Here is a 27,586-nt window from a genome sequence, read left to right on the forward strand (position 1 = left end):
TGCTTTAAAGTAACTTGCTCTGGCTTTAACACCAGCATGTTACGTCTACTACTATGGAAACTATCATTTTTAATGTTTGTACTAAAACTTTATGGTAACATCAATACATATATAAGAGTAATGAGAAAAATGTGCTTATGAATTAAAGTGAAGGATGATCATTTAGTCACGTGCATGTCCAAATACTTTGGATTGTGTACTACTTCTTTAGAAATGGATTGTGAACAGAAAACTGAAGCCCATTTCAAATATCCGGTCGATAATTTAATTGTAAAGAGTAAAAAAATAAATAAATCCTTCAAGGTTTGTTTTTTATTTAAAAAGTAATCAGAAAATTGGGACGTACATATTTGTAGGTGATAGTCGTTACTCTGATACCTATAATACCTTATGCCAGGGGTGCCCAAAATTGGTCCTCGAGGGCCGGCAACCTACATGTTTTATTTCTCTCCCTGGTGGTAGTAACAACCTTTTCAGCAAGTCAGTGTGCTTCTTAGGCCTCTAATGAGCCATCATTTGATCCAGGTGCGTTAAACCAGGGAGAGAACTAAAACATGCAGGATGCCGGCCCTCGAGGACCGACTTTGGGCACCCCTGCCTTATGCAAACAAAGGAGATTAATCAGGTAAAAAGCCTTACTGGTGCCTCTGAGGAATGAAATGTAATGAAAGAAAACTTGGCAAATTCTGTAGGGACTGAAGGTCAAAAGGGTTCCAGACCTGGTTTAAATCAAATTTTACTTAAGGGTTAAACTGGCCCAGTCAAAGTCCAGACCTAATCTGATAGTCTCAGATGCTACATCCAATTGCACTAAACATGAACCATTTCATAAAGCACAATGAAACATTTGTCTACATAAAAGTGGTAGAGATGTACCTCAAAAAGACTGGTTCTACAATGTAATGGTTTGTGAGACCTGAATATAAACACTTCAGATTACTTATACAACTTTGTGCTGCTATTATATGTAAAATCTTTGAAACAGCACAGGCTCACAAGCTTACTACAGCTTCAGAGGTCCAGAAATTTCATCCCTGCAGCTTTAATGATCAGATTTAACAGAACCCCTGTTATCAGATACAAATGCCATTACAGCATCTGGTTACACTCTGATGCAATCAGTCATTCCTAAAGGTGTGAAGGAGAGAAAGTTTAAGTAGCTCATAAATGCATTAATAAAGTTTATCCCACACTTTAAAACTTTGGTTTACAAGAAATCAATGCGAGCTGTAAGTGGCTTGAAACCACCTAGCTGCACCCACCCATCGCAATTTAGAAAACGAGCAATGTGGATCAGCGTATAAAAAGCAGACATACCAGGTAGTGGTTCGGATTTCCAGTTTTAATCATCACTTCTGTTTTATTTAAGCAGATATTTCCCATTAGCATTGTACACATCTGCAACCTACAGAATTCTCCCATGACTACCCAACCATCTTCCCATCTCCATGCAGAGTTTCAGCATCATTCACCACATCACTTCTTCAATGTCCAGTCTGTCAGCTTGGGATGGGGAGGGAAATTAAAAGCAAAGGAGGAGAAGGCAAAGATAAATAGATTCCATTTTTTAATTGCCCCCTCCCCCAATATTGAAAAGTCAGAGCCACCACCAGGCACTGTTCTTGTACGCGCAATAATTTAAGTGGACCCAGTGGAGCTGGATGGAGTGTGTGAAGCATTGGAAAACTGTGCAACTTTTGTTGTGTTCTGATCATCCGTGAGGTATCTGATGCCTCGGTCTCCAGAAGGGTGGGGTAAGAGGTAGGGGGGCTTTTAAGGCTGGAAGCTGGTATAGAGAGTTTCTGGTGTTTGTGGTGGATAGTTGAACACACTTCAAAATATGAATGATGGCTCTGTTGAGGTGGAGGGAAGGATAAAAGAAGGGCATATTTAAAATAAAGATGGCATATTAAAAAAAAAAAAAAAAAAAGAGAAAACTTCAGTAGGATGACAGACTGATACACAAAGAACACAGTCCTCATGAATAAAAGCAAATACAACAGCAAACATTCAGACACAAAAACCCAATAAAAACAACCAAACAAAAAAAAAATGGCAAAACAAGCAAAAACAATCAATCAAACCGTACAAAGTGACATCAGGCCTTTCCAAAGTGACATCTAGTTTCTCTTTTTAAATCCCATTCAAGTCTGTCTCCCATAATTCTCTGTAAACCAGACAGTGGATCCCATTTATGGCTGGTCAGCAAGGTCAGGGTCCGCTCCGTAACAATAACCGGGCGGCTCTCTGAGACCTGGGCTGGGGGGGTGCCCATCCAGAACCGGACTCAGAATGAGCATCAGTGACAAGCAGTAAGTTCAGCAGCATCAGCAGGGGACTGATCAACTTAATACATCATTACAGCACATTCAGAACAGAGAAATGCATGGTGCAGGACAGCTACAAATGGCATCTTGTACAACCGGAAACAAAAGAATCAAGTTTGCTTTATACAATCACATTTCTGTAATAACTCGAAACATTCTGCACTTAAAGGTTTTACATGTCCCTTGAAGCCCGTCTGTACAGCTAAACATGGATGCTTGGGGCAAAACAACGTGGGAAATGTGTTGGGAGCTGAAAGCACGCTGGTGGGCATTACATTTCTATACGTCACTTTATGAGTGCTAATCTCAATCCAAAACACTGCAACGTTTTCACATAAAATCGCCTACTGCAACATCCATGTGCATATTTAAACAGAACCCCCTCAGAGACGGGACTGACAGCAGCAGGAGAGGACCCCAACCCTGGTGTACAAACTTTTATTAGCCACTCTAGAGGGGAGAGAAGGATTCTGGAGTAGTTGGAAAGAGAAAAAAAGGCAAGGAGTGTGATGCTTCTCTTCCTTCTTCAGACCTCAACCTCTCTCTATTGACAGAAAGAAGGAGAAAGAAGGAGACGAGCAAACAGTCTTGGAGTGCTGATTCCTCCCCCGTTGCCCTCTCTGTACCCCAGTTCTCAGAACAGTGATGGAGAGACGGGAGGAGGTATGCAATGAGATGAGACTTTGTTTGCACCCTCTACCTGGCCTCCTCCCTCCGTTCTTCCCTCTTGGTGCGGATGGGCTGGGAGCCATCGGCAGGCTGCTGCACCCAGTTGTTGTCGTGGAGCCCAACCCGGCAACCCGGAGTGTCCTTGTCTGTACGCCGGCAGCACATCCAGTAGGAACGTCCGTAAGGCAGGTCATGGTGGTAAGGTTTGGGGTGCCAGCGGCACAAAGAAACGTCCCCGCGTTCATACTGACGCTTGCACTGTTTGCAGGGGTCGTCTCTGTAGAGGGGGTCCTGGTTCCAGCGAGAGTCCACTGCACGCACCCCGTAGGTTTCGATCAGCGCCTTAAAGTAGTGGCAGGTGCACTTAAGGGCCGCCAGAGAGCGAGTGGGTAGGTAGCTAAAGATGTTCACCATGATGTGGTCGGGGAGGAGCAACATGTACTGTCTCGGCTCGAGGAGCCGCTGGATCTGAAACCGGATCTCCAGGAAGTCGTGGGACACATGGCGGTAAAGGCGACACAGCGAAGGGTCAGAGCAGTCCTCCCCAACACCAGGGGAGTCTGGGCGTGTCGTCCGCTCCACTGAGCCCACTGTCACCCCTGTGCCAGGACTGTTGTTGTTGGCGCAGTCCAAAGAGCACATTCCTGCCCCGCTGCCAGATGTCTTTGCAGTAACATCGTCCTCTGGTCCCCTAGGGGACTGAAGGAAAAAGAGCTGTCCAGGAGGGGGATCGTCTGATGATGGGTCAGTTGAGCTGCTAACACCACCACCACCTCCTACCGCTGTAGGCATTGCAAAGCACACCGTTTCCTCCTGCACATTCTCTGTGCTGTCCTTGCCGTAGAAGACGCACTGGTCCACAGCACCCGTCACCACAACCTCCACATGGAACCCGGTCACTCGTTCCCTCCCGACGCTCCCTTTCTTCTCCCCCGTGGAGAGCTCCTGGTTGGGATCCGGGGTGCCGCAGGACAGATTGTCTTGATGGAGATCTCCATCTGGTTTGGGGGTGGAAGCTGTAGCGGCAAGCAGCAGACTACTGGGATCTCTTGAAGACGGACTGACGAGCTGGTACAAGTCACAGGTGATTTTCTCTTTGGCCCTGGCAGCTGCCTGGTTACTCCCCCCACCACAGCTCATAAACATACAGCGGGACCGGCCAGCTGGCTCCAGTTGTGAGCGCGGGTCCATATTTGACACTCTGAAAGCTATCCTCACCTCCCCATGGGTGTGGTTGGGTGGTGGAGGTGGTGTTACAGTGTCCCCTCTTCTGAGCTCCCCATCTCCGCTTTGATTATTTGAGGGTACTCCAGATCCAGAACCCAGATGGAGGCGATTCTCAAGGGTCTGAGATTCAAAGTGTGCGATGGCCTGAGCCACCCTGCACGACTCCTGCTCCTCCTCGAATTCCTGATCCGTCTGGATTGGAGATGATGGCTTTTGGGATTCGCTAGGGGCTTGACTGTCTGAGCTGTTTGATTCAAACAGCATGGGAGAAGGGTCAGAGACTGTACCTCGGAGCAGAGTATCTTGGTTGTGGGGGAAGCCCTGACTATGAGTGGTGGTAAGCGACTGGTGGTGGAGCTGGTTTCCATGAACTGCCACAATGCCATGAAGGGCCATGGCGGTCCTCTGTTCCACCAAGGCAACCATCTCAGCCACAGAAAGCAGATCTGTCTCATTCACACCTAATGGTAGCTCATCGGGGCTTGGAGGTCCTATGGAGGGGTCAGGAGTCGGCGCTTGGGAGCGCGTTGGAGGGTCGTAGGATGAGCACCGCCTTCGTCTTTTGGCTTTACTGCAATCTGTTGCCCAGTTACCTTTAACCTTTGGAAACAGAAAATTATTTAATTAGAGGCCACACACAATTTTATAGCTACACATCATTCTGATGACGCTTGACAGTGTGATGGTGATGATTAGTTACAGTACCGTCTATATACATCGTAATGACATTGAACGACAACTTAGTCAATCATACATCAAAGGATCGTGGAAAGCCATCCAGATATAGTCAAATGTATTTGAATGCGTGTAGTCCGTGAAATACAAGCAGTCCTGTGTGATTTCAAGACTAAATTTGCACATTAATGTTTTATTTTATGTTTTTCTCTCCATAGAAGCTACTCCTGATCTGGCATTCTATTTGACTTTGGTACCTTCCTGGAGGACGGCACAAGCTGAAATAATGCTGTCATCAACTAATCATTGTCCCTTTTCTCCTATTAACCATTTACTTTCATTAACATAGAACATAATCCTACAACAGTTCTGTTTTTTTTAGTGCACTCTGCTCTGTCTTTCAGCTGTGGCAAATGTACGCTAGTACTGATCCTGGATCTGCTGGAGGTTTCTTCCCGATAAACAGTTTTTCCTCTTCAATGTTACTCCCATTAGCACTACATACAAATGTTTGTTTTGGATGCCTTTACCCAGAATGCCTTGCACTAGAATCCACATCCTGCTTATGAAGCAGCCTCTGGTTCTCTTGGCATTCACATGTACAGTCAAACTACACCAGGGTTCAAAACCGAGACCTAGGTTTTTAGGAGGACCAGAGTTAACTTTTTTGGTCCATATAAGAGTTGCATATTCACAACTCCCCAGACAAATCAAACTTTCTAGCAAACAAACCAGAGCTCAATTAAAGCAACCTTAGATATAAACATTTCAAAACACTCCGATATTGTACCTGAACTAAAAGAATACTGAAATTGTAAAAGAGAGACATATATCCCTCTGTTAGGTTCTCACCTTCATGGCACTCGGTCTGGGCTGGCCTGCTCCGCTGAACTGGTGTGCAACAAAAAAGGCAATCTTCTCCTTTGTGTTCCCTGGTTTGATAACATACCAGGTGTCCAACAGCACACGCCCATCTTGCATCTGAGACCCTGTAGTTGGTGGCGAGGGTGGAGCAGGAGGAGGCTGAGAAGCCTGGGTTTGTGTAATGGCGCCAGATTCAATCTCAGGTTCAGGTGGCGTGTTCTCTGACCCCACATCCTCCTCCTCCTCCTTTCCCTCCTTACTCCCAACTATCATCCCTACATCTTCACTTTCTTCTGGCGTCCTCCTGGCACCTTGCGAGAGCTCAGCCTTGCAGACTGAGGGGGAACCTGCCCCACTGGCTCCTCCACTGTTGCCCCCCGAGCCTGGACTCCGAGCTTTGTTCTGGGAGTAGGTGCCAAAGGGGCGAGGGCACCACAGCCGGATGTGGGAGAAGGTGTCTCGATCCATCAGGATGAGGACCACCTTGGCATATCTGCATCTATGCTGGCCAGCAAACACCAGGAGCGCTCATTGTCAGTCTCGGTTCCTGTAGCCACCAAACTGGCACCAAGACCAACACCGGGCATAAAACCTGCATCAAGAAAACAGAGGAAAGGTTAAAAATCACAGTTTCTGCAGGTTCCATCAACTCAAATTAAAGACTTCAGATCATTTTAAAAGCATTATGCATGAAATTTAAGACCTGTATGGAATAAAAATTGAGCAGTAAGAAATACAAAAAATACAATTAAAAATAAACTACAAAATATTAAATATTGATATAGTGCATCTACAAATTAGGGTGTTTTTTAAGACTTTATAAGGATGCAGACACCCTTAAATACATGAAGGGATGGAGTGACAGAAATGACAGAGATAAAACTACAGATCTACTTAAAAGTGCAGATTAACAAAGCTCATCCGCAGAGGGATTAAATTAGATGATCAATAACTAATCGGCGCTCTACTGAATAGTTGCCAGGAAGTAATCAAACAGTCTGAAAGCATTGCAAGCCCCAGTACAACCACTAGTGTTTAGAAGAGACAGCATCACACTCTTACAGACACCAGTCACAAATCCTCTGCTTCAGACTTTGGCCAAATTTAATCAGTAGTTGCATTCACTTCTGTGCAACAAGACCATCTCCCCCACTCCAAGGCCTCCAGATTAAATTAAAGGGATTGCATTTCGGGTTTCAAGATGAAAGGGATGAACGATAACGCACAAAAGCACCAAATGGATCCTCCTCACCCTCTCTCTGCATCTCAGCATTTCAAGCAGGACTTGACTTAATAAGAGGCAACACAAGGAGGAGCATCCAGGCATATGCAGGACCTATTTTTAGAAAGCAGTGGCAGGGGGGGGACATAGGAGTGAAACTGTTGTTGCTATCCTCACCTCTTCCTCGCTGGCTATTCTACAGAACAACGAGGGGGAGCTTTTCTGTTCACCCAGCATCATTTGCTTCTGTAATAAGGGAGGCTGCAGGGTATACCAGGGACGGGCCAGCATACTTGGGGACAGACGAAGCAACGCGCCTGACCCGCTGGTAAAGTGTTTGCGTTTACACTATTTGCTCCAAGATGCTCCACAACTCTTAAAAATAAAAACAAATACAGTTCAAAGTTACCATTTATGTAATTAAAGCCAAATCTGGTTCAACTTCACTTAAAAAAAAACATTTGACACATTAACAAATATTAGATTTTTTAAAAATCTAGTTTGCTTTTTAAGGCTTTTAATTTTTCCAAATGAGGTTAAGTTATTGTTGGTGGGCTCCATTATCTTTGGCAAAAGGAGGTCATATTACTGCGAGTTCACTGGAAAAGTAAATGAGGTTAACTAGTTAACTCCTGTTTCTCTGTGGAGACTCATCTGATCCACATTCTACCACTGTAGTTTTCAAACCATCTGTACAAATGTTGTAAAATCAAAACATTTACTCCGTTCATGACAGTGAACTGACAAGTTATAGCATGACAATATGGCCTTGAATCCCACTGATATGAATATTTTTAGTTTGAGCTGCTTTAAAATGCTGAAGAGGGCGATCAGAGACATGAGGGAGGGAGTAAACTTTTGACACTGCCAGATACCTTTTAAATGATCAGGAGCTGTAAAGAGCCTGTTTAGATTGTTGGCTGCAGTCAAAGCCCAGGAAATACACACACACAGCTCTTAAGAAAAATAAATTTAAAAAAATCAAAATGGGGTTCTTCAGGACATCAGTTATATAAACAATTGGCATTTTCATCTTTAAAAAATGCCAACGTTTTTAAAGATGCACCTGAATTTAATCATTTTCACAGATTTATTGAAGCTCTTTTGTAATCAACAGTGGAGAAATAGAAAAGGTGACTCTGCAGCTGGCAATACCGTCAGTTTTGGGGGTTTTAGACATTCTGAATTTTTTTTTTGTCATTATGATAAAAAATATTTTTCATAACAAGATATAACCCCATCTCTACCCGTTAGTCTCACTGTATTGAACACCCAGTTCTGACAGATTTTAGTGCCCAATATGCCTAATATACAGAGTTGGAAGTGTAATGGGAGAGAGAGATTTCCTAATATAGTGCAAACCTGGAACTAATGAGATCAATTAATTTTATTAGCTCTGTTGGATCTGAAACGTTCCTTTTGTATTAACTGCTCCCTCTGAACAAGGGTTCATTATTCATGGGAAACAATTACAATTTAGTCTTAAGGTAAACAGAGAGAAAAAAAGTTTTATTCTTCAACACTGACTCAATACAAGGCTGTGAAGAGTCTCAAAATGAGAAAAACATTCAGACAGTCTTGCTCTAAATGAAATGTTGATCAGCTGGGCTACTTAATCAACGATTCCCTTATTCAGGAGGAAACTTGAGCCGCCTGTTTGGCCCATTTTAGAGCTCATTTGACACGTATCCGAAAGGGTCGCTTGTTCTTTTCTGTGTAACACACTGCATGGGTGGTGCGTTATACAGTTGGACTAATGGATTGGCTCAGAAAGGCGCAAAAACAAACACCTCCCACACAGTTTGGTGTAGCAGTATAAATGCTTCCTCTATAATCACACAGCAACAACTCATCTAAGAGCAGACAGATTATACCGTAGCGAAGAGGCTGAAGAGGCTTTTTTACTGCATTTTCTTCAGGGATTGGACTAGTCATAACTAGTTTCATTCTTTAACTCTTTCTTCTCCACCATGATAACCACAGATTCATGCAATATGTTGCTCCTATCATGGAAGAGATCCGGAAGAGAAGCATTGGCTTTTGCTTTTCTGGGAACTTGGCAGTTTTGGGAGATGAGACATCATCTCGATGACAACATGAAAATTAAAGGAATCTGGCAGGGAATCAAACCATATTCTGTTTAAACGTTGGCACTTCCTCTTAAATTAAATAATGTGCTTTTCAATGAGAAATAGGTTCAAAACCTTCTCTCTGGTGTAAGAGAAACATGACTAAATAGGGGTGCAACAGTCTAAAAGCCAACATTTCTAAAAGATTTAGGATTACAGAATACTTTAGTTTCAACAATTAAATGTCACCTGGCAACTTAAACGTTTCAGAATGAAAGGCAACACTTTGACTGCAAGCACAATATAAGAAACCACAGAAATTGAAATGCCTGCCAACAGCATAGAATATTAATTCTCATCATTAGAAATAAGAATGGGCAGTTCTAATGGTTTAAAGTTTGTTTTAATTAACGACAGTCAAAGCAGCCATTTTGCTCCAGACAGCAGGAAGAATTGTGTTCCTACATACTGCTGGTCAGTCGGCTGATTAGATCCAGTTGCTCTCTGAACTTGGAAATGACATTGCTAGTTGGAAAAATCAACTGGAACGCCCTCCAAAGTCAGATTTCCCACTATAAAACAGGGAGCAACTCTGACTACCTCCTTTACGACTCGTAAGGTCAAATTTTTATGTCATTATGGCCGCTCCTCGATTAAAAAGCAATAAGATGTGGTGGATACTTGTTTATTTTACACATGTAAGAATGCATCTAAAAATCAATGTTGCAGGATTTTTGTAACATTGTGGTTCTAGAAAGTAAAATGATGATTGTAAGAGGTACAATAACCCTCTTACAGAGAGTTCCCCTTTTGGAATTCCAACTTAAATAGAACGATGTTACCTCAGGTCTGATCAAACCTAAATCCAAGTTAGATGAAATGCAGCATAAACTAATATGGCTGCTTAGAAATACTTCCAGTTGGGGAAAACAAGCGCTAAAAGTGCAACACCTATCATTTATATTATGGTACCGCAGCCAACTGCAGGATTGCTCAGATGAATTATTACCAGCCAATATCAGGTGTAGGTGTCAATTAAGTCAATGTTTATTCTATAATATTTTCTTAAAATCTAAGTGCTAAAATGTTAAAATGTGATAATGAATATGCTATTAATTTGACACAGTAGGAAAAAGTAATTAGACCAAATGTTGCACATACATATGTGCAACATTTGTAAAACATACTGTGATATTTTTAACCCAGGAAATTTCTACTATAGGTTGTAGTGTGAAAATATAGTACTATCCCAAGTCTGACATATAGACTTTATTAAATGAGGAAAGTTTCTTCTAAATGTGTCCAAGTTCTGAAAAGGGATTGTGACATCTTATGCCTTGTGCCCCAAACCCAGACAGCTGAAAGGATATTTATCTTTTGTCTTCAATATTTCACACAATTTAAAGTTAAATCCAAGTAACAGATGAGGCACATTTACACATGTACTTTATGCATCGTTTACTCCTCAAACGAATCTCTGGAAATAAGACTCTGGGTTTGAATTAAGCAATCTGCAACAACCTAATCCATCAAATCCTGTCCAAGCTCAGCAGCAGCCAGTGGCACCACAGCGACTCTGCAGACTTAATCGTTAGAAACCCAACCTGTCTGACAGACTGTCAAGATTTTTCTGTACAATTCCAGCAATTAACTCGTTCTATACACAGACACATGGAAGCATGCAGTCTGCCAACTTTGCAGACTTGTTAACCAGGAAAGCCCAAAATGCAGAGGCGTGTTATTCAGTAAGGTTTGGGGCTGGTTTACGGGTAGAGATCCATAAAAGGTTCAATCAAACTTAACGGTGTGTATTCACCTCAAACGGGATGTGTTAATTGGATCAGAGAGAAGATATTTGTTATCTAACCTATGTCAATAAAGGTAATCAATAATACAGAGTACAACATTCCTCTACTGTCCTGAAGACAGGGAAGGAGATCCTGATTGCAAAACAGCCACGACACACAAATGAGCTTCCTTCTAACAATCAGAAACCTTCAGATGACACAAAAACACAAATATTAAAATAACAGGTTCTACTGTCTGAACAGTGAAAACCCACTTTTTGTTAAACTTTCATCTTTGATATTAAGTTTCTAGAAATTTTCCCAGCAATACAAAAAACAATTCAGAAACGATCAATTGTAACAGCTTTGCAGAATATTAATTTACATCAAGTTTCCAGTGTTTAGATCCTAAAATAACGTATTTTTCCAAACTCAAAATTGATTATTCAGTCAATCTGAGATTGGTGGTCCGGATCTACATACAGTTTCAGTCAGACAAAGATTAGAAGAAAGAGAATCAGTTTTCACCTATTCAAAAACAAACATTAGAAACGCCCAACAGGCCACTTGTTTAGCACACCGGTGACAGAACAATAGAGTGGAGCGCGTCACTCAAGCAGTCAGATCAGGATCGTGCGACGACACCTGGGAAGACTGGCCACCAGCCTGCATGGCCATCTCTGACTGGGTGTGTGTGTGTGAGTGAATGCCAGCATGTTCATTCAGAAACATCGTCACAAACCTCGATAAGACCTCCACCAACACTTCTGTGTCAGCACAGTGATTTGTTGTATTGACCACCCGAGAGGAGCTTCAGTCATGCACCGTCTGAATAAACAACATCAAACCACTCAGAGGGCTGAATCCAAACATACCTACACTAATAAAGCAATAAGGTGAAATACTGGGACAGAAACGGATTTTCTTGACAATATACATTCATTTATGTAGGTAAACATTTGGGTAGAAAACAATCTCTTAGTACAAGTATAATTTATCATGAAACACAGCTCAGTATTAGTCTGTTTCCCAGAATAGGCTGATCATCAGTGTTCAACATTGTTTTACAACAACATATATTCATTTATTAAAAGATACATTCTATATGTGATTTTATTTCTCTGTTGAATGAAACTTCTGCACTTGAACAACAGCATAAATCGAAAATCCATAGAATATTTTTGGAGATAATTTTACGACTTCCTTCTTTTGGCAGTTTGTCAACATTTTCTAATTTTTAAGAATATAAAATCACCACATCTGCCACGTCCATTCTGAAATATGCAAGTAGCATGGACACAATTTCTGACTGATGAACCCAAAGTCATGATGGACAAAGAGGCAAAGAGACTTTGCATCTATAATTGATGCAAAGTCCTTTGTATTGTGTCAAGAATTATATCGTCCAATTGTTTTCCATGTATATTTGCCATTCAGAAAGTGAGTAAATGTCAAACTGAGATTATTTCATATTAAATCACAATATGGTTTGCCAGCACAGTTGAACTGCATGCAGTCTGAAATCATAATACTTTTTCTTAAACAACTTGTTTTGTTACTGTGGAGTAATGGGATTTTTATCCTCTACCATCTTCATTCTGCTATCTAATGAAATGACTACCACTCTGATGACAAGCAGTCACGTTCCCTTAACATCAGCTGAGTCAGAAGTTCTGACCAACCCTTTACTGTCAGTGTCAATAATTTCAGGCTAATTAATAAACTATTTTCATGTCTTTTTATTGCCAAATTTAGGCATACAACAACTGTACAGAATGTAAACAAACACCATGAATATATTATGTGTACAAAAGAAAAAAAACATGAACAGACTAACAAGAGCCTTGGCAATAATGTGATGTCACTTGAGGCATGTGGGCTTGGAAGATTGGGAGGACAGGTTTTTATCTCTATTAGACGATTATTCACAGCAAAAAAGAGAAAGAACTGACCAGATGGGCGTTGTTCTATGAATGATCTATTCAGAATCTAAGTTTTACAGAATGTCTAGTAAGCAGTTTTAACTTGCAGTAAAAATAATCTGAATAGCTGTTTGATTACAGAAGACCTCTTCAAGATCTTAACCAACATGTACAACACTAAAGATTGGATCGCAGTTGTTTTCTTTGAGAAAACCACACATCGTGACAGGAGCACGTTAAAAAGGTCAGTGCACAAAAAATGTCAGATTGTTGTCCTCACTGTTACTAAAGTTTCCTAGTCAAAAATGAAGGCCCGCAACTCACTAAAAGCATTTCTTTGGGTAAATGTGTTAACTTTCCAAATTATATTGAAAACAAGTTGAAACAACGTCTACATCTGACGTGACAATTATAAGGAGAGATGGGACAATACCAAACACGAGCAAAAACAAAGTCGAAGAAGATTATTTTTACCCAACATTAAATTTAAATATCTTTAACCAACTACCAGCTATTTAAGCAGTGAGCTAGCAGAGCGTCACTGAGACATAAATACCCAACAGACCAGAAGTCAAACAAAAACTAGAGAACTACAGTATTTAACGAACACACATCTGTTCAAGTCAGTTTTTTAAAAACGATTATTTACTTCGGTGTAGACTAAGACGAAGTTATAGAAAAACAAACCACTCATGAGCTAACGAGCTAGCTAACTGGACAACACAACTTACCTGCAGAATATTATAACAGAGCTTTGCTCTGCTAGCAAGCAACGACTAAAAAATACTTTAATTTATGCTGTGGGAGTAGAAATACCTGTTAGGTTGTTCTCCACGGAAACCCCACAATGAGCAGAAGGTCGATGACAAGTCCTTGTTAGCCGTGTTTTCTTCCAACCAAACTAGTCTAATACAGGTGACACGAGTTGACTATCCGAGTCCACGTAGCTAGGCTAACCAGCTAGCAGGCTAACGTCGACATTAGCCCACAGCTACTTTCTGTTTTATCAACCTTGCTTAATACTAGCCTCTATCGCAGCATTTCAGGCTGTCAGTTCCCTGAAGAGAATCCACTTCACCGTACGTCCAACCAGGTCTCCCAGCAATCTCCCTCCCGCTGTCTATCTAGAAGTGTCACAGGCTTTCACAGTATGTTCTCGGGGATACCAAAATAATCTGTGTTAAAACGGCGAGAGGAGGAAGGCCATCTTGTTGACAAGCAGCTGCACAAGTCCATCAGCCAATAGGAGTGGAGAGTCGGTGGTGTGCCCATATATGGTGTGTGCTCAGCGCCCTCCCTCTCCACTGCCCCACGGACTCCACACCGGCCACACAGTGACACCCCAGCATCTAAAGGTCACTGTGTCAAAAACAGGTGGGAAAACTGAAAGCCACACTAACATGACGTATGTTCATCCTCCATAAAATTCACACGTTATTAGACTGACAAACATGTTTATTAGACTTCTTTTTATTGTTTCATCAACAATACGTTAAAAATACAGGTTTGTGTGACTAAAAACTTTTCAACCATTAATAAATCCTGCACAATTTAACTGAAAAATAAACAAATCTATTAGGGTAAATTTAAAAAAGCTGCAGTGACTTGCATTAAGTCTCCACAGTTATTTACTTGACACTTTATTGGAGCAATTTAAAAAAAAAAATCACCTTTCCTTCTTCTGTAATAGTAACTCAGTCTATCTTATTAAAGTATGGTGGACATCATTTGTGCACAAAACTCTTAAGATCCACAAACTTTATGTCAGAGTTTATTCCAAACCCTTACTTTTTTTTTTTTCCTGATGAAAAGGCCCTGTTGTTGTTGATGGTTTCTTTAATTTTACTGCAAAGCTGAGAAATGAAAATCATCCTACTCACTAGCTTTGTAGCAAACACCCGATTGTTTTGGATCCAAACTGATTCTGAAGCAATCCATAACTTTATTTGATAATAATAATGTTCCATCTGATGCAGTTACCTCACTACATGATGCTGCCACTACCATGGTTCACAGTATTTTTTGTGATACTCAGTGCAGTTGCTTCTCTGCCAAGAAAAGCATTTTAGAGCTATGGTGCTAAAATTTAAATTATGACTACATGAGACTGTATAGCATTACCTCACTAGGTTCTGGGAGATTTTAGCCAGGCCTGGATGTTTTACTGCTTAGTTCAGACATTTGAAGAATACAGGAGAATGATGTCATGTTGAACAGAGCCACCATTGGCCAGAAGTTTCTGCAGTTCCTCCAGTGTTGCTGTGATCTTGGGCCTCCTGGTACTTTCCTAATTAGTTTATGTCATTTCTTCATCAATTTTGAAAGAAAAACATCCTGTTTCTTCTCTATTGGCCCTCAATTTACTGCAATTATTGATTATTACCTACACTTATTATTACAGCCCATATTTCACCTTTATATTTTAAAATACCCCATCCCCAACGTATCTGTTTTTCAGCTGAATTGAACAGGGTATGTGCTACATCAAAGGTGAAAAAAGCTTTAAAATGATTAATCGTGGTCCTGATTTAGATGCACTGTATTTGTTTTTTTGAAAAGTAATATGAATTTTTTCTTTATCATTTGCCTTTTCCAACCTGTTCCTTCACTGAGTTGAAACATGATGCGTCTCCTTTATTTCTTATTGGCACTGAACCTAACATTGTAGAGCCAAGTTTCTCCTGTTTCACTTCTTTACACATTGTGTCCCACAACAATCAAACAGACAACAAACGTCATTAATGTTTCACCAAATTTCCCCACGAAACATTTGACACCAGCTCCTGCTTTTAACCTTAAGTCCAGTCTTTCAGCAGTACTGACAGAATCCAAAGTCTTAATGTCTGTCCAGCAGAGGGCCACATACCACCTTATTATGTGCTTTTATTGTATGCCATTCCATGCTGCAAACAGAATTTTACAATTTCCAGAGCCTTGCAAAACTATGCAGATTCTTTGACATTTTGTCATATTTTATCAAGCTCAATGTATTTTATTAAGATTTAATGTGACACACGACAGTTTTACAAATAAGTTCTGAAAAGTGTGGTGTGCATTTCAGCCCCACTGAGCCAGTGCTTTTTTTAAAACTAGGTATAGCTGCGAGTAATTTAGAGATGTATGCATCTAAACATTGAATAATTTGTCAATTATTTTTTTCAATATTGCCCAAGCTCAGTCAGTTTCCCTGGAGAGCATCTCTGACATCAATTTCCATCGTTCACAGTCCATGATATACGTTTTATACAAGGAAATTGCAGTTTTGAAATAATTTTGGAATGCACCTTGTATTTCACATGATGATGTGTGACACACGTTTATATTCCTATTGCTGTAGGCATGATAGTTAACATGCTAATCCACAAAAAAACTAGTCTTTTCAATTTACTGCAAAAAAGTGTCTAAAAAAATATAATTACTATTGCAAATAAGAAAGAATCGCAGACGTTATGCTTACATCAGGAACCTTGAGAAAAATAATCAAAAGTTTGGTAACGGTAGCTCATAGCACGTGTATTTAATAACCCACCTCCATGGGAGCACCTCTTAACCCTCATTGGAGGTTTTTTTTCTGCTTTGACCCGCCTTTGGTTAAACACGATTGGTCAATTTATTCCAGTTGCCGTTTCGTCATCCACTATTTAGTTCCACGGTTGGTCAAAAGAACATACCCGTCGTTTTGCAATCAAAACCCCGCCCATCTACAGCTATCATTGGACGTTAGTTCAATCTGTTGAGTTTTAACTTCCGGGTGTTGTGTGCCGTTGTGAAACAGATCATAGAGAGCTGCTGAAAGGGCAACCGTTGAACAATCACTGGAGGACGATTTTATTCAATAAGAGTAAGTTTAACCTAGGCCGGTGTTGCTGTAGAACCGTGGGTTCAAGTTTGCAGTCGCTAGCTTGTCGTTTTTTAGCATCTTTCAGCTGCAGTTCCGTATGTTTACTTGAGTACATCCAGGAGCTAAACACAGAGCTTGTTATTATGCTTCTAAATGCTTGCTATGATTTCGAGAATATTTTTTTCCTGCACTGATATGAGATAACATGTGTTTCTGGTGGATGTCTGGTAACTTTCCTACCCAGACAAATCCAAGTTTTAAACCTCCAACCTTTTTGAATTTGTGAATACGGTATTGTACTCACAACAATACCGTTGTGACGATGTATGTATTGTGAAAAGGTATTCACAACGGTATTTGTATTCACAACGGCTGATTTGTTTGGTCATTTCAGACCACCCTATTTAATTTGTTCCCTTCTTTGTGTCTGAAGTGATGCTGTCAGAGGTCCTGAAGATGCTGCGTGGGGCTGGTAAAGTGGGTTCTGCTTTGGTCACCACCCAGGGAGAGCAGCTCAGATTAATGGCCTGCAACTCATCTGTGGGTGCAGGAGTCAAAGCTGCTCAGGATGTGGCTGAAGGCCTGCTGGCCACTTTTATGGGCAGCACCAATGAGGTGAGTGTAATAAGCTGTCTGTGACTGTGGGACACAACAAAGGTTTCACTCGAATGCTCCTATCTTTGTCTAAATGCTTTCTGTTATGTTTGTGTGTGTGTGTGCTCCACAGTCTATAAAGGAAGATGTGTTTCCGGATGCAGAAGGCTGGGAGAATATGGACCCAGATGAAGCAGCCAAATGGGCGGTGGGATCCGAGTTTCCCCCTGGAACTGCAGAGCAAAGCCAAGAAGGAGTAGGACCGACTTCAGGGATACACACAGGTATTAACATCCCAAACTTGTGGCACCAAGGGAATCTAAAAAAATGCCTGCAAGCCATTTAAACCTCATATTTAAAAGAAACAGAGAAAACTCAAGCAGAAACTGAGAAATCTTTGAACTTGGTCTAAATATCTTTCAAAGCGGATAAAGTTATGTTTTATTATAACTGAACAAAAGTGTACCAAATAAGTTGTCCCTGTGTTATCCATTAAATACAAACTGACTAACCTGCTCCTCTTTAGTGGAGATTTGACTCTGGAAGTCAAGAAATCACAGGGCAACTTTCCTTTTCACAGCTCTCACAATGTTTTAGATGTATTTCAGGATACAGTGACTATTATTTCCACTGGCTGTGGTTTTAAACAAAATTTCTTTGAATATTATTTTCTCACTTCAGAACATAAACAGACCAGTTTACACTTTTCAATGGTTTGATAAAAAATACCCTTATGTAAATTTTTACATACGGTATATTTTAGTGATTGTAGCTAGCACAGATGTTCCTAGTGCTAATGCCAGGTTTGATAGTCTGCATTTCTAAAGAAGTATTTTTACATAAATAATCAAGGATTCCTGAAACACTTGAAAGCTGAATGGGTAAAATAGCATGAGCAAAAAGGGTTTTTGAATTGAAAATGTTACTTATGTTGTCGATATATAGTTTTCAATTAAAATGTGATTAATTAATTACTAGTTCAGTAATTAACTCGATTCACAAAGTTTAAGCAAGTCCCACCACAAATATTTAGCTTTGTCTGCTCTACAAAGTGTAATGTTTGCATTTAATTACCAAAACTTTATTTCTTTAGTCTGATAGTGGGCGTTCTTGCTGAAACGCTACCTCTCCAGTGGTTTTACGCTCATGTTTCCAGGATGTCTTTGTCTTGACGTTTTACCCAAGCTTTGTTTTTGTGGTGCAAAAGTTTTGAAATACATTTCTGACATCAAATACTCAATAAACATGGACTCTCTGTTGCTCCTTTCTATCAGCCTTTAAATGTTATGTTACAGAAGAACAAGCATCAATGTTTAGTTCAGCGTATTCCTTCTCGGTCAATATGCCACCAGTGTCCCTCATTCAGTCTCTGCGCTACACAACCAAAACACAGGTGTTACACTCTAAACCAGCAGAGTGATTGAAGTTATCACCTTCATGTCTTTATGTTGTAGAACATTCCTGTATCCTCTTAATCTTGGAACTCTTTCTGATCCAGGCACAGCTCCAGGTGGAACGGGCTGGCCAAGACAGAACTCTCGCTTCCTGCACACCGTCCACAGCCATCAGCGCTTCTACTGCCAGAGCAGATCTGTCCATGACACGGTGGTGGCCAAGCTCACGCCTGAGGACATAAAGAAAGCCAGAGAGGCAAAACAGGGCCAGGCAAAACCAGTCAGACAGAAGGTTGGTTTGAAATGGCTGCGCTGTATATCACTGCACATTATGCAATATTTACTGTGTATACATAAAAATCTTGATCTGAGCTTGTTTGTATTTAAAATGAGGTGTGGAGACGAATACTTCATGGTGTTTTAGTACATTTAATTTGTAATGTGGAAGTACTGATGTGTCAATTGGAGCAGAGAAATGCTGTATTAGATGAAATGCAAGCAAAGTCAGAACTCTGCTTGTATTTCTTAAACCTTCTCAGTCACATTTTTTTCCTTTACTCATACTGTTATGAATTACTTGTGATAACAGTTTTTTTCACCTTCTTCAGCTGAGTGAGCGAGCCAAGGAGAGGAAGGTTCCTTCCACAAGAATCAGCCGGCTCGTTAATTTTGGTGGTGAGAATAACATGTTTTGTTTCTGTTTTGGCTCATGGACAGATATTTTTTTCTTTCTGAATATTCATTACAAAGTTAAAATTCTGGTTAACAACGGCAGTATTATGTATTTTCCAGGCACAGTGCCATTTTATACCACAGCCAAATACTATAAATCAAATGCTATGATATAAAACTCAGAAGTCAAAATTACATAATATATTCCCCTTTAAAATGTAAATAATATCAGATTTCTTTAGTGTCTTCCAAAAGTAATCATACCCCTTGATGCTTCTCCTATTTTGTGACATTAAAACCACCAATTTTAATGTAACACTAAAATTATTAATCATGGTGGCTTTAATGTCACTTGCAAGTATGTACAGTGTATTGCTATATATTGTAAATTCTTACAGTCAAAAGTGCTACTAATGCTGGGAATGGTAACCAAATGCTAAAAGACCTTATTGCCAGAATTTAAAAAGGAACATTTGAAAAATGCTTGAACTCTTCTGACAGAAACCTCAGCATTAAATGTTTCTGTGTGTCCGCTGCAGGACTGGCTGTTGGACTGGGCATCGGTGCCATCGCAGAGGTGGCCAAGCAGTCGCTAGGAGGGAAACAAAAAGGAGGTGAAGACCTTCTCACTTCTCTGTTTAGTGTTCTCGCTGTAGTGAGAAATTTCACAAACTCAACAGATTAATGGAAAGCTGTTGAGACTCTGAGAAGTAGCTTTGGATCAAGCAGTGTAACAAGCCTTTGAAAGGTTTAGGAGTTGCACTCTGTGGGAATCGCAGCTTGCTGTAATTTTTTCAGAAATAATCTGTAAATCATGTGCTCAATATGCATTTTCTAACATGTTTGTTTTTATGTGGTGTTTCCAGAGATGAATGCCCTTATGGACTCGCCCTTCCTGTCGGAGGCCAACGCTGAAAGAATCGTCAACACGCTATGTAAGGTTCGAGGAGCAGCTCTGAAAATAGGCCAGATGCTCAGCATACAAGGTACCCACTATCACGGCTTCATGTGAAAATCTGCTCACAGTCAGTTGTCTTCCAACCTTGGCATGTTTTCCCTTTTCTCAGACAACTCCTTCATCAACCCTCAGCTGCAGAAGATCTTTGAGAGAGTCCGACAGAGCGCAGACTTCATGCCCACATGGCAGATGACCGTAAGCACGATCTGTCCATGACAGATGCAAAGTGACTGACTGAATCACAGAAAAGTGTGTGTTTCTGTCTGAGTAGAAAGTCCTGGAGGAGGAGCTCGGGCCAGGATGGAGGGAGAAGCTCTCATCGTTTGAGGATAAACCGTTTGCCGCGGCTTCTATCGGACAGGTGCATCATGGGGTGTTGAAGGATGGAAGAGAGATTGCCATGAAGATTCAGGTATAAAACAGTTCACACAAACAGACATATCGTCTTTCCCTCAATGTTTGTCTTAATTTTAATCTTTTTATTTTTATTTCCATCCCAGTACCCTGGAGTAGCAGAGAGCATCCAAAGTGACATAGACAACCTGATGTCAGTACTGAAGATGAGTGTGGTTCTGCCAGAAGGTAATGCTGTAAATAATATCTTACCACTATTTATAACTGCAGCATTTTCTTATAACATTTCTGGCTGCAATGCTTATTATTCCAACAGCTATGTTGTTTTACTAATCAAGTTTGCTAATGAGAAGAACCAAGTTAAAACATAAGTTAGTGAGACTTACAGATTCTCCACAGATTACACACTAAAACACTGTTATCTTTGAGCTGAAACTACATTTCTGAAAATGATCAGCCTCCTTACAACCACAGTTTCTTCAGAAACTTGAACACCCTGAAATGTGCAACTGATGAAATTAAAAACCTACATAGGTTTCCAATCAAATGTTCTCTAATCACATTCTCCATTAAAAATGACTAGACTGTAGTCCATAACTCCTCTGAAATACGGCATCCTTCTTCCATTTCCATCTATTGTTTATGGTACAAACTGTTTTATTTTCCTGGAGATTATTACAAACTGCGGACATTACTTTAAATCCTGTATTTGTATTTTATACAGTATGAACACTTCCAAATGTGTTTTTTTACTATTGTTATTTAACTAACTGCAGTAAAATAATCTCTTAATCATATTTGTTTTTTATTGTCTGTTAATTGCACAAAGTCCCAGGAATTAAAAAGTAGAAAATGCTGTTTAGCTTTTTAAGTGTATTAGACATGAGCTCATATGGGCACTGACTGTCAGTCGCATACTTGGGAGGCTCTGAATTAAGTTGCCCCTCTGCCAGTTTATACAATGATTTTCTACCCTGTTCTTTCCATTTATCCCTTCCCACTTCTATTTTACACCGTTTCTAAAATTATTTTTGATTTGAGTTATTTTATAATTTAAAAAAAAAAGTATTCCCCTAGGTCATACTTTGTACACATCTGCATTACAGTGAAATGTGACTAAATTATAAAAAAAATACTTAAAATGTTATCAGTTTGCAAAGTATGTATGAGAAGAACCAGAAAAAAGTTCCTTCTTGCACCAGAAATATAAATAACAAGACCAAAGCTGCAGATTCAGAGTGGTGAACAGCATGCTGTGTAAGAACACAGAGCATCGCACTATGTGAAGAAAAGCTTCATAGAGCAGCTTCCTTCTGTTGGCTTTATTTTATCAACTAAAGGGAAATGCAAAACTAATAAAGTAACCAAATGGAAAAGAATTTTAAAATGATTGCATTTTATAATTTTTTTTAACCTGTAACGATACTTCAAGTGTACCAGAGGATGTGACGTAAACTTGAGTTAATGCTGTTTAGTTTTATGTCCAGAAGTTATATTAACTAATTTAATTTAGCTGATTATGTGAAACATTTCAATTTGAATCTTTTTCTTTCATCCAGTGTCATCACTGCAATTGACCATGAGGTGGTGCTATAGTTGTACCAGCTGTTCTTTTGGGTTTTATCAACTTTAACATTTTTGTTAAACAGAACCAAGAAATCCAAATAGAAAGAATCAAACTGCAGGAGATGCAGGAAACCAAATCTTAGGATAATTTTTCAGGTGGCTAGTTATGCTTTAATTAATAATATACAAGTTTAATTTAGAAATGTTGTCTAGCCTGAAACATTATTGTAGCATCAGGTGTCGATAAAGGTCAAAGACAAAATCTTCTGCACAAAGTCTTTATTCAACTCCTTGTTTTTTCCCACACACGTCATCTGAAACGCCACGTTCAACAATGAAGTGAACGGTTATGCATTGGTTGTTTTTACATGATGAGTTTTGCTCCATTTGTCCACAGGTCTGTTTGCTGACAGCAGCTTGGAGGTTCTCCAGAGAGAGCTGGGGTGGGAATGTGACTATAAGAGGGAAGCGGAGAGCGCCAAGAAGTTTAGGTAACTTTATACGTCTTAGCCACAAAGCAGTTCGTCAGTGCACTGACTTGCATCATGTCAAATTAAAACCACTTTTTCCAACCTCTTGTTCAAGTTTTTTTTTTATTATTTTTCCTGTTGTTGGACAACACATGCCTGGCCTGCAGGTCACTGCTGGAGGGTGACCCATATTTCCAGGTCCCAGAGGTAATCGACGAGTTGTCCGCACGCAGGGTGATATCCATGGAGCTGGTGCAAGGAGTTCCCCTGGATTGCTGCATTGACCTGAATCAGGAAACAAGGAATCAGGTACAGTTTGACTCAAGAAGCAAACTGTGTTTTAGGCGTTGGAGTTGAAAATTTGTATATCTATTTGCAAAAATTGTTTTTGCAAGGATGCAGTGATCACAAGCTTCTCTATACCTGCTTCTTGCATATAAATAAAAGTAATCTGATTATCTTGTCATCTAATCACTGAGGTAAGTTTACATAAGTGGAAAGCAAAGACCTTCAGGATCTACACACACATGAAAGCTCTGGAATCAAAACTTCTACACTTTATGAATACAATCCATGTTTTAAATTGACATTACAAACTTTGCTGGTGGTTAGAAAACCAGTGAGTAATGTTGGATCTGTTTCTTCAGTAAAACTTGGCACAGGGTTTAAGAAAATAAATACTGTTGTTTTGTTTATATAAGTATTTGTTTTTCCAAGGATAACCCACTTTGTTGCAAAGCTTTATGACATGACCATCAGATGCATATAGGAATAAAATCATTGTCTTGTTTCCTTTGCAGATCTGTTACAACATTCTGCACTTATGTCTGAGGGAGCTGTTTGAGTTCAGGTTCATGCAGACTGATCCAAACTGGTCCAACTTCTTTTACAACTCTGAAACCAACAAGGTGAGGAATCTACATTTGTAAAATATGTTTAACACATTGGAACCTTTTAAACTCGTCTTCCTCTGATATGCAGCACGAATCCTAACCCTGATCCTTGTCTCCAGGTTGTCCTCTTAGACTTTGGAGCTTGCAGAGGCTACCCAGAAACTTTCACAGATGACTACATCCAGGTATGCTGACTGTTGTGAATCTCAATACATGATTTATGAAGGAAGATTTTCTCTGAATAATTGAACACTGAGGATCTGACTACCAAGGAAACTCATCCATGTAGACATTTTGCAGCCTCTAATGGCACTAGTGGAGTTTCTGCAGCTACATGGTGGTTTTGTCTGAGCTCTTACGTCATGCGTTCAGGTGGTTTATGCAGCGTCTGTTGGTGATCGGGACACCGTCCTGTCCAAATCCAAAGACCTGAAGTTCCTAACAGGCTTTGAGACCAAGGTGGGCTATTTTAATTAAATCTTCTGCTTCTGCTTTGCTCATGTATTTTTAATGTAGGGTTTCCTTCCACCTAATCTGACTGTTGTTATTTGCATTCTGTCCTTGATGTCATTTCATACCTCCCATCCTCTTTTCCAACTACCTTCACCAATATCTTACTGATCAGAACAGTTTAGACCAAAATTGAACTCAATATTAAACCCAATGTGGTGCAAATGTACCACTTCAGTACATACTAACCTCATCACACCATGTGAATGATTTGCAGTCATGGAGAAAAACCAGCTGCTGGCTGGTGTGGAGGTTCACATTTTCGCAAGACAACAACTCTGACCATACAGCTTTGGCTACAGTAGATTGATTTTTGATCAAAGGACAATCATGTGCTTGGATGGCCCAGTCAATGTCCAGACTTAAATCCAACATATTGTCTTGAGACCAAAATTGCAACATTTGTTTCATTTTCAGCTGGTACAGTTCGTTTTCATACTGGATTGTCAAACAAACTAAACCCTTTGAAAAACCATTTCACCCCCTCGCCTTCAGTGGTTCTTGGCTATGCACCAAGAACCACAGAAGGAAATGACGCAAAAACCTCTGAAGAAGGCACTGAGCCCAACAAAAACGAAGTGATATCAGATTTGAACTGTTGTAGGATTTCTCTTTTGTCTCTGGTTAAAAAAAGCAACAACATAAAAACAGTCCATTTCTTCTGCTATCTCTAGACTCACACTTTTGTTTTGGTTGTATTTACCCAGAATGCATGCGCTGTAGTCTGGTTCTTGCTTTTGGAATGATATCCAGTCCACTTGGCATTCACATATACATTGAAACTGCACCAGAGTGCACTTCAACCAAACCAAGATCTGGGTTTGTAAACAGACCAAAGTTCACTGTTTTTGGTCCACATCAGAGTAAGATTACACATTCACATCTCCTCAAATGAACCAAACTTTATAGGCAAATGGACTAGAGTTCGATTTAAGGCAGAGTAAACAGAGATCTTAAGGGTCTGTGGCAAACTTGACAACTGGTGTTCACACATGCTGTCAATCCATTCTGACTGAGGTTAAACTAACTTGCAAAGATTTTCTTCAGAACTACAAAAACGTAGAATCAATGCAGAAGACTTGCGGCTGTGCTTGCACCTCACTTTAAGATGTCCTCTTTTGTTGTTGGTCTTGCACTTAAAATTCACTAAATTGCATTGAGGTTTGTAGCTGTAAGGTGGTAAAATGTGAAAAAAAATCAACAGGCATTAAAGCTTTTGCAAGGCACCATAAATTAGGGAATGAAGAAGATACAACTTTAACGTAGGTTCTTATTTGCCATCAGGCCTTTAAGGATGCCCACATTGAGGCCGTGATGATCCTCGGCGAAGCCTTTGCGTCCACCGAGCCCTTTGACTTCAGCACACAGAGCACCACGCAGCGCATCCAGAACCTCGTCCCCATCATGCTGCGCCATCGCCTCACTCCTCCCCCTGAGGAGACTTACTCTCTCCACCGCAAGATGGCCGGCTCCTTCCTGATCTGCTCCAAACTGAAAGCCAACATACCCTGCAGGGACATGTTCCTGGACGTGTTCAACGCCTACATGCAGAGGAGGCAGGCTGAGAAGATGGTGCCAGCCAGTGCCTAGACAAACTGAGGGACAATTTTTCCTGCCCTAAATATGCAGGGATCGCTGTGCTAAAAGAATTAGCCTGAGGTGGAGACTCTGGACTGGACTATGTCATCTGGATCTTCAACATTGTGAAGATGCAACATGAGCCGTTTGAGGCGCATCTGAGATCCTTTATAGACAATAATGTAAAAATGTCATAATATTCTGCTGAATTACTGTAAAAAAAATGAAGAGAATGATTTATTTTACTGGTGAAACAGTTTTTAATTTTATTTAACACAACACACAACAAACACATCTCCTCAAGTGTTTGCCATGATTTAAAAACAAAAAGAATCCAACTTAAAATCTCTTGACAGCAAGGCCAGTCATATTCCTGAAAAGAAAATGTCTGCCCTTCAAATAATAGTCCCTGCAGAGGAGGATATTTGATGCTGCCGAAGGCTTTCCTTTGTTGGAGAATGAGTCTGTGAACAAAGCTTTCACCTAAATGTGATGCCCGCCAGACTGGATGAGCAGATTATCAGAGGAATTAGACGCTCTAATGGAGCCCTGCAGAATAATGGCCTATCGTTATAAAGTCTACTTGCCATAAAACTCCAATGCGCTTATTTTAAACACATTAGCAACAGTGTGTCCGGAGAATATGCTATATCCTTGTGTGTTTTCTTTTTGTATAACTAAAAGACAAGACTTATTGAGGTGTCTATTTAAGGGTTGCCTTTTTTTTGTTGTTGACCTTAAACGGCCGAAAATCGAAGTTTTTCTTGATCACAGATTGATCTTTCCATTTCAGCTTTAAGAACCCATCTGTGGAAACGTCACTAACTGGAGGCCATATTTGACCCCACGGTTTCCTGCAATTCTCTTGCATCGATATGCAAGCATAATTACAGGCTTGGATACTTAAGCCTTGAGATAATGGAGGCATTGATGGGTCTATATTCAGGGAAGCTAACCGCCAACCCCCCCAAGGTAATCTTGCCAGTTTACTGTCCAATCTGGCCATTAGAAACTATTAAAAAGGGAGGGCTTGAGCATGTTATTGATGTGTTTGATTTGTATTGGAAACCAGATCTTGGATCTGGGAAGAATCTTGTGTTAGTACTACATATGTAAACTGTGGGTAAAATAAGGATTGAATGCATCAGAAATGTGCTAAATGAATATATTTTAAGTGCAACTGAGACAAAATTATCACCAGATGTCAGTAACAACCCATCCAGTCTAGACATACCTAAAAACAAAAAATCAATGCTGATGCTAAAGTCCAACATGCTAGCAAGCGGAGCTTCAGCGCTCTGAGGCAGCTGTTGCAAAAGAATCAGACATCTTAGCTCTCTGATGTCAGGAAAACTTCTTACAGTTCAATCCAGAAGTTTACACTAAATGAAAAGACATCTTTTTTCTTTTGTCTGAAGTTAAATGAGACCAAAACTCTCTTGTTTTATGTCAAGAATATCAAAATTTGTATTTGCTAACTGCCACAATAATAAAAGAATAGGTCAGAAATGTATTTGTTAATGTCTTCAAATGTAAAAGTTTAAATGCATTACTTCAGTATTTGGTATTATTTGACTTGGATCAAACATTTTGGGTTTTCTTTCACAAGCTTCTCATTATAGCTTGCAGAACTTCTGGCCCATTCCTCATGATAGAACTGGTATAACTGAGTCAGGTTTGTAGGCTGTCTCACTTGTACATATCTGGGGAAAACGGGATATGGAAAGATCAATTATCCGAATCATGTTTTTGGACTTTGAGGGGAAGCAGGAGGACCCAGAGAGAACCAGTCTATTTACAGGGAGAACGTCCAAAATGTCTGTGGAGAAAAATTTCAGGCGTGCTGCAAGGCAACAGCATTACACTGAACTACTGTCCAGCCCTGAGGAAATAACAAATATTCTTCATAGTTAGCATTTAAATGTTGTCAAATCAGTTAATTTGACAGATTAGTTGGATTTCATAAATCATCATTTTACAATATTTCCACTTAC

At 40.2% G+C, this 27,586-nt stretch overlaps 2 protein-coding genes across 4 annotated transcripts; one reads left to right on the forward strand and one right to left on the reverse strand.

Annotated features, from left to right (window-relative positions):
* Positions 1-1,324: 1,324 nt before the first annotated feature.
* Positions 1,325-13,998, reverse strand: fbxo46 (F-box protein 46). 3 transcript variants are annotated; one of them, XM_044118826.1, is made up of 3 exons: positions 13,790-13,998; positions 5,751-6,354; positions 1,325-4,823 (listed from the first exon to the last, which is right to left on the reverse strand). In XM_044118826.1, the coding sequence occupies exons 2-3, from the start codon at positions 6,228-6,230 to the stop codon at positions 3,024-3,026; spliced, it is 2,280 nt and encodes a 759-aa protein (XP_043974761.1). In that variant the 5' UTR covers positions 6,231-6,354; positions 13,790-13,998; the 3' UTR covers positions 1,325-3,023. The 3 variants fall into 3 exon arrangements, with proteins under 3 accessions (XP_043974761.1, XP_043974760.1, XP_043974762.1); XM_044118825.1 differs by having other exon boundaries at positions 13,579-13,998; XM_044118827.1 differs by lacking the exon at positions 13,790-13,998 and adding an exon at positions 11,583-11,662.
* Positions 13,999-16,463: 2,465 nt separating this feature from the next.
* coq8b (coenzyme Q8B) lies at positions 16,464-27,101 on the forward strand. Its single transcript, XM_044118828.1, has 16 exons — positions 16,464-16,603; positions 17,037-17,218; positions 17,331-17,481; positions 18,696-18,883; positions 19,200-19,266; positions 19,803-19,877; positions 20,130-20,249; positions 20,331-20,416; positions 20,493-20,633; positions 20,722-20,803; positions 22,539-22,632; positions 22,779-22,920; positions 23,412-23,519; positions 23,624-23,689; positions 23,877-23,963; positions 25,299-27,101. Coding segments are annotated over exons 1-16 (1,896 nt in total). The 5' UTR covers positions 16,464-16,602; the 3' UTR covers positions 25,605-27,101.
* The last annotated feature ends 485 nt before the right edge of the window (positions 27,102-27,586 follow it).

The sequence above is a fragment of the Gambusia affinis genome, linkage group LG06 (genome assembly GCF_019740435.1).
Source record: "Gambusia affinis linkage group LG06, SWU_Gaff_1.0, whole genome shotgun sequence".
Taxonomy (NCBI): domain Eukaryota; kingdom Metazoa; phylum Chordata; class Actinopteri; order Cyprinodontiformes; family Poeciliidae; genus Gambusia; species Gambusia affinis.

Coding starts and splice junctions, on each gene's coding strand:
- coq8b (XM_044118828.1), top strand. Junction 17,482..18,695: donor GACTTCAGGGATACACACAG/GTATTAACATCC, acceptor TTTCTGATCCAG/GCACAGCTCCAGGTGGAACG. Junction 20,804..22,538: donor GAGTGTGGTTCTGCCAGAAG/GTAATGCTGTAA, acceptor ATTTGTCCACAG/GTCTGTTTGCTGACAGCAGC.
- fbxo46 (XM_044118826.1), bottom strand. CDS start 6,230: ATGGATCGAGACACCTTCTCCCACATCCGGCTGTGGTGCCCTCGCCCC. Junction 4,824..5,750: donor CCAGACCGAGTGCCATGAAG/GTGAGAACCTAA, acceptor CTGTTTCCAAAG/GTTAAAGGTAACTGGGCAAC.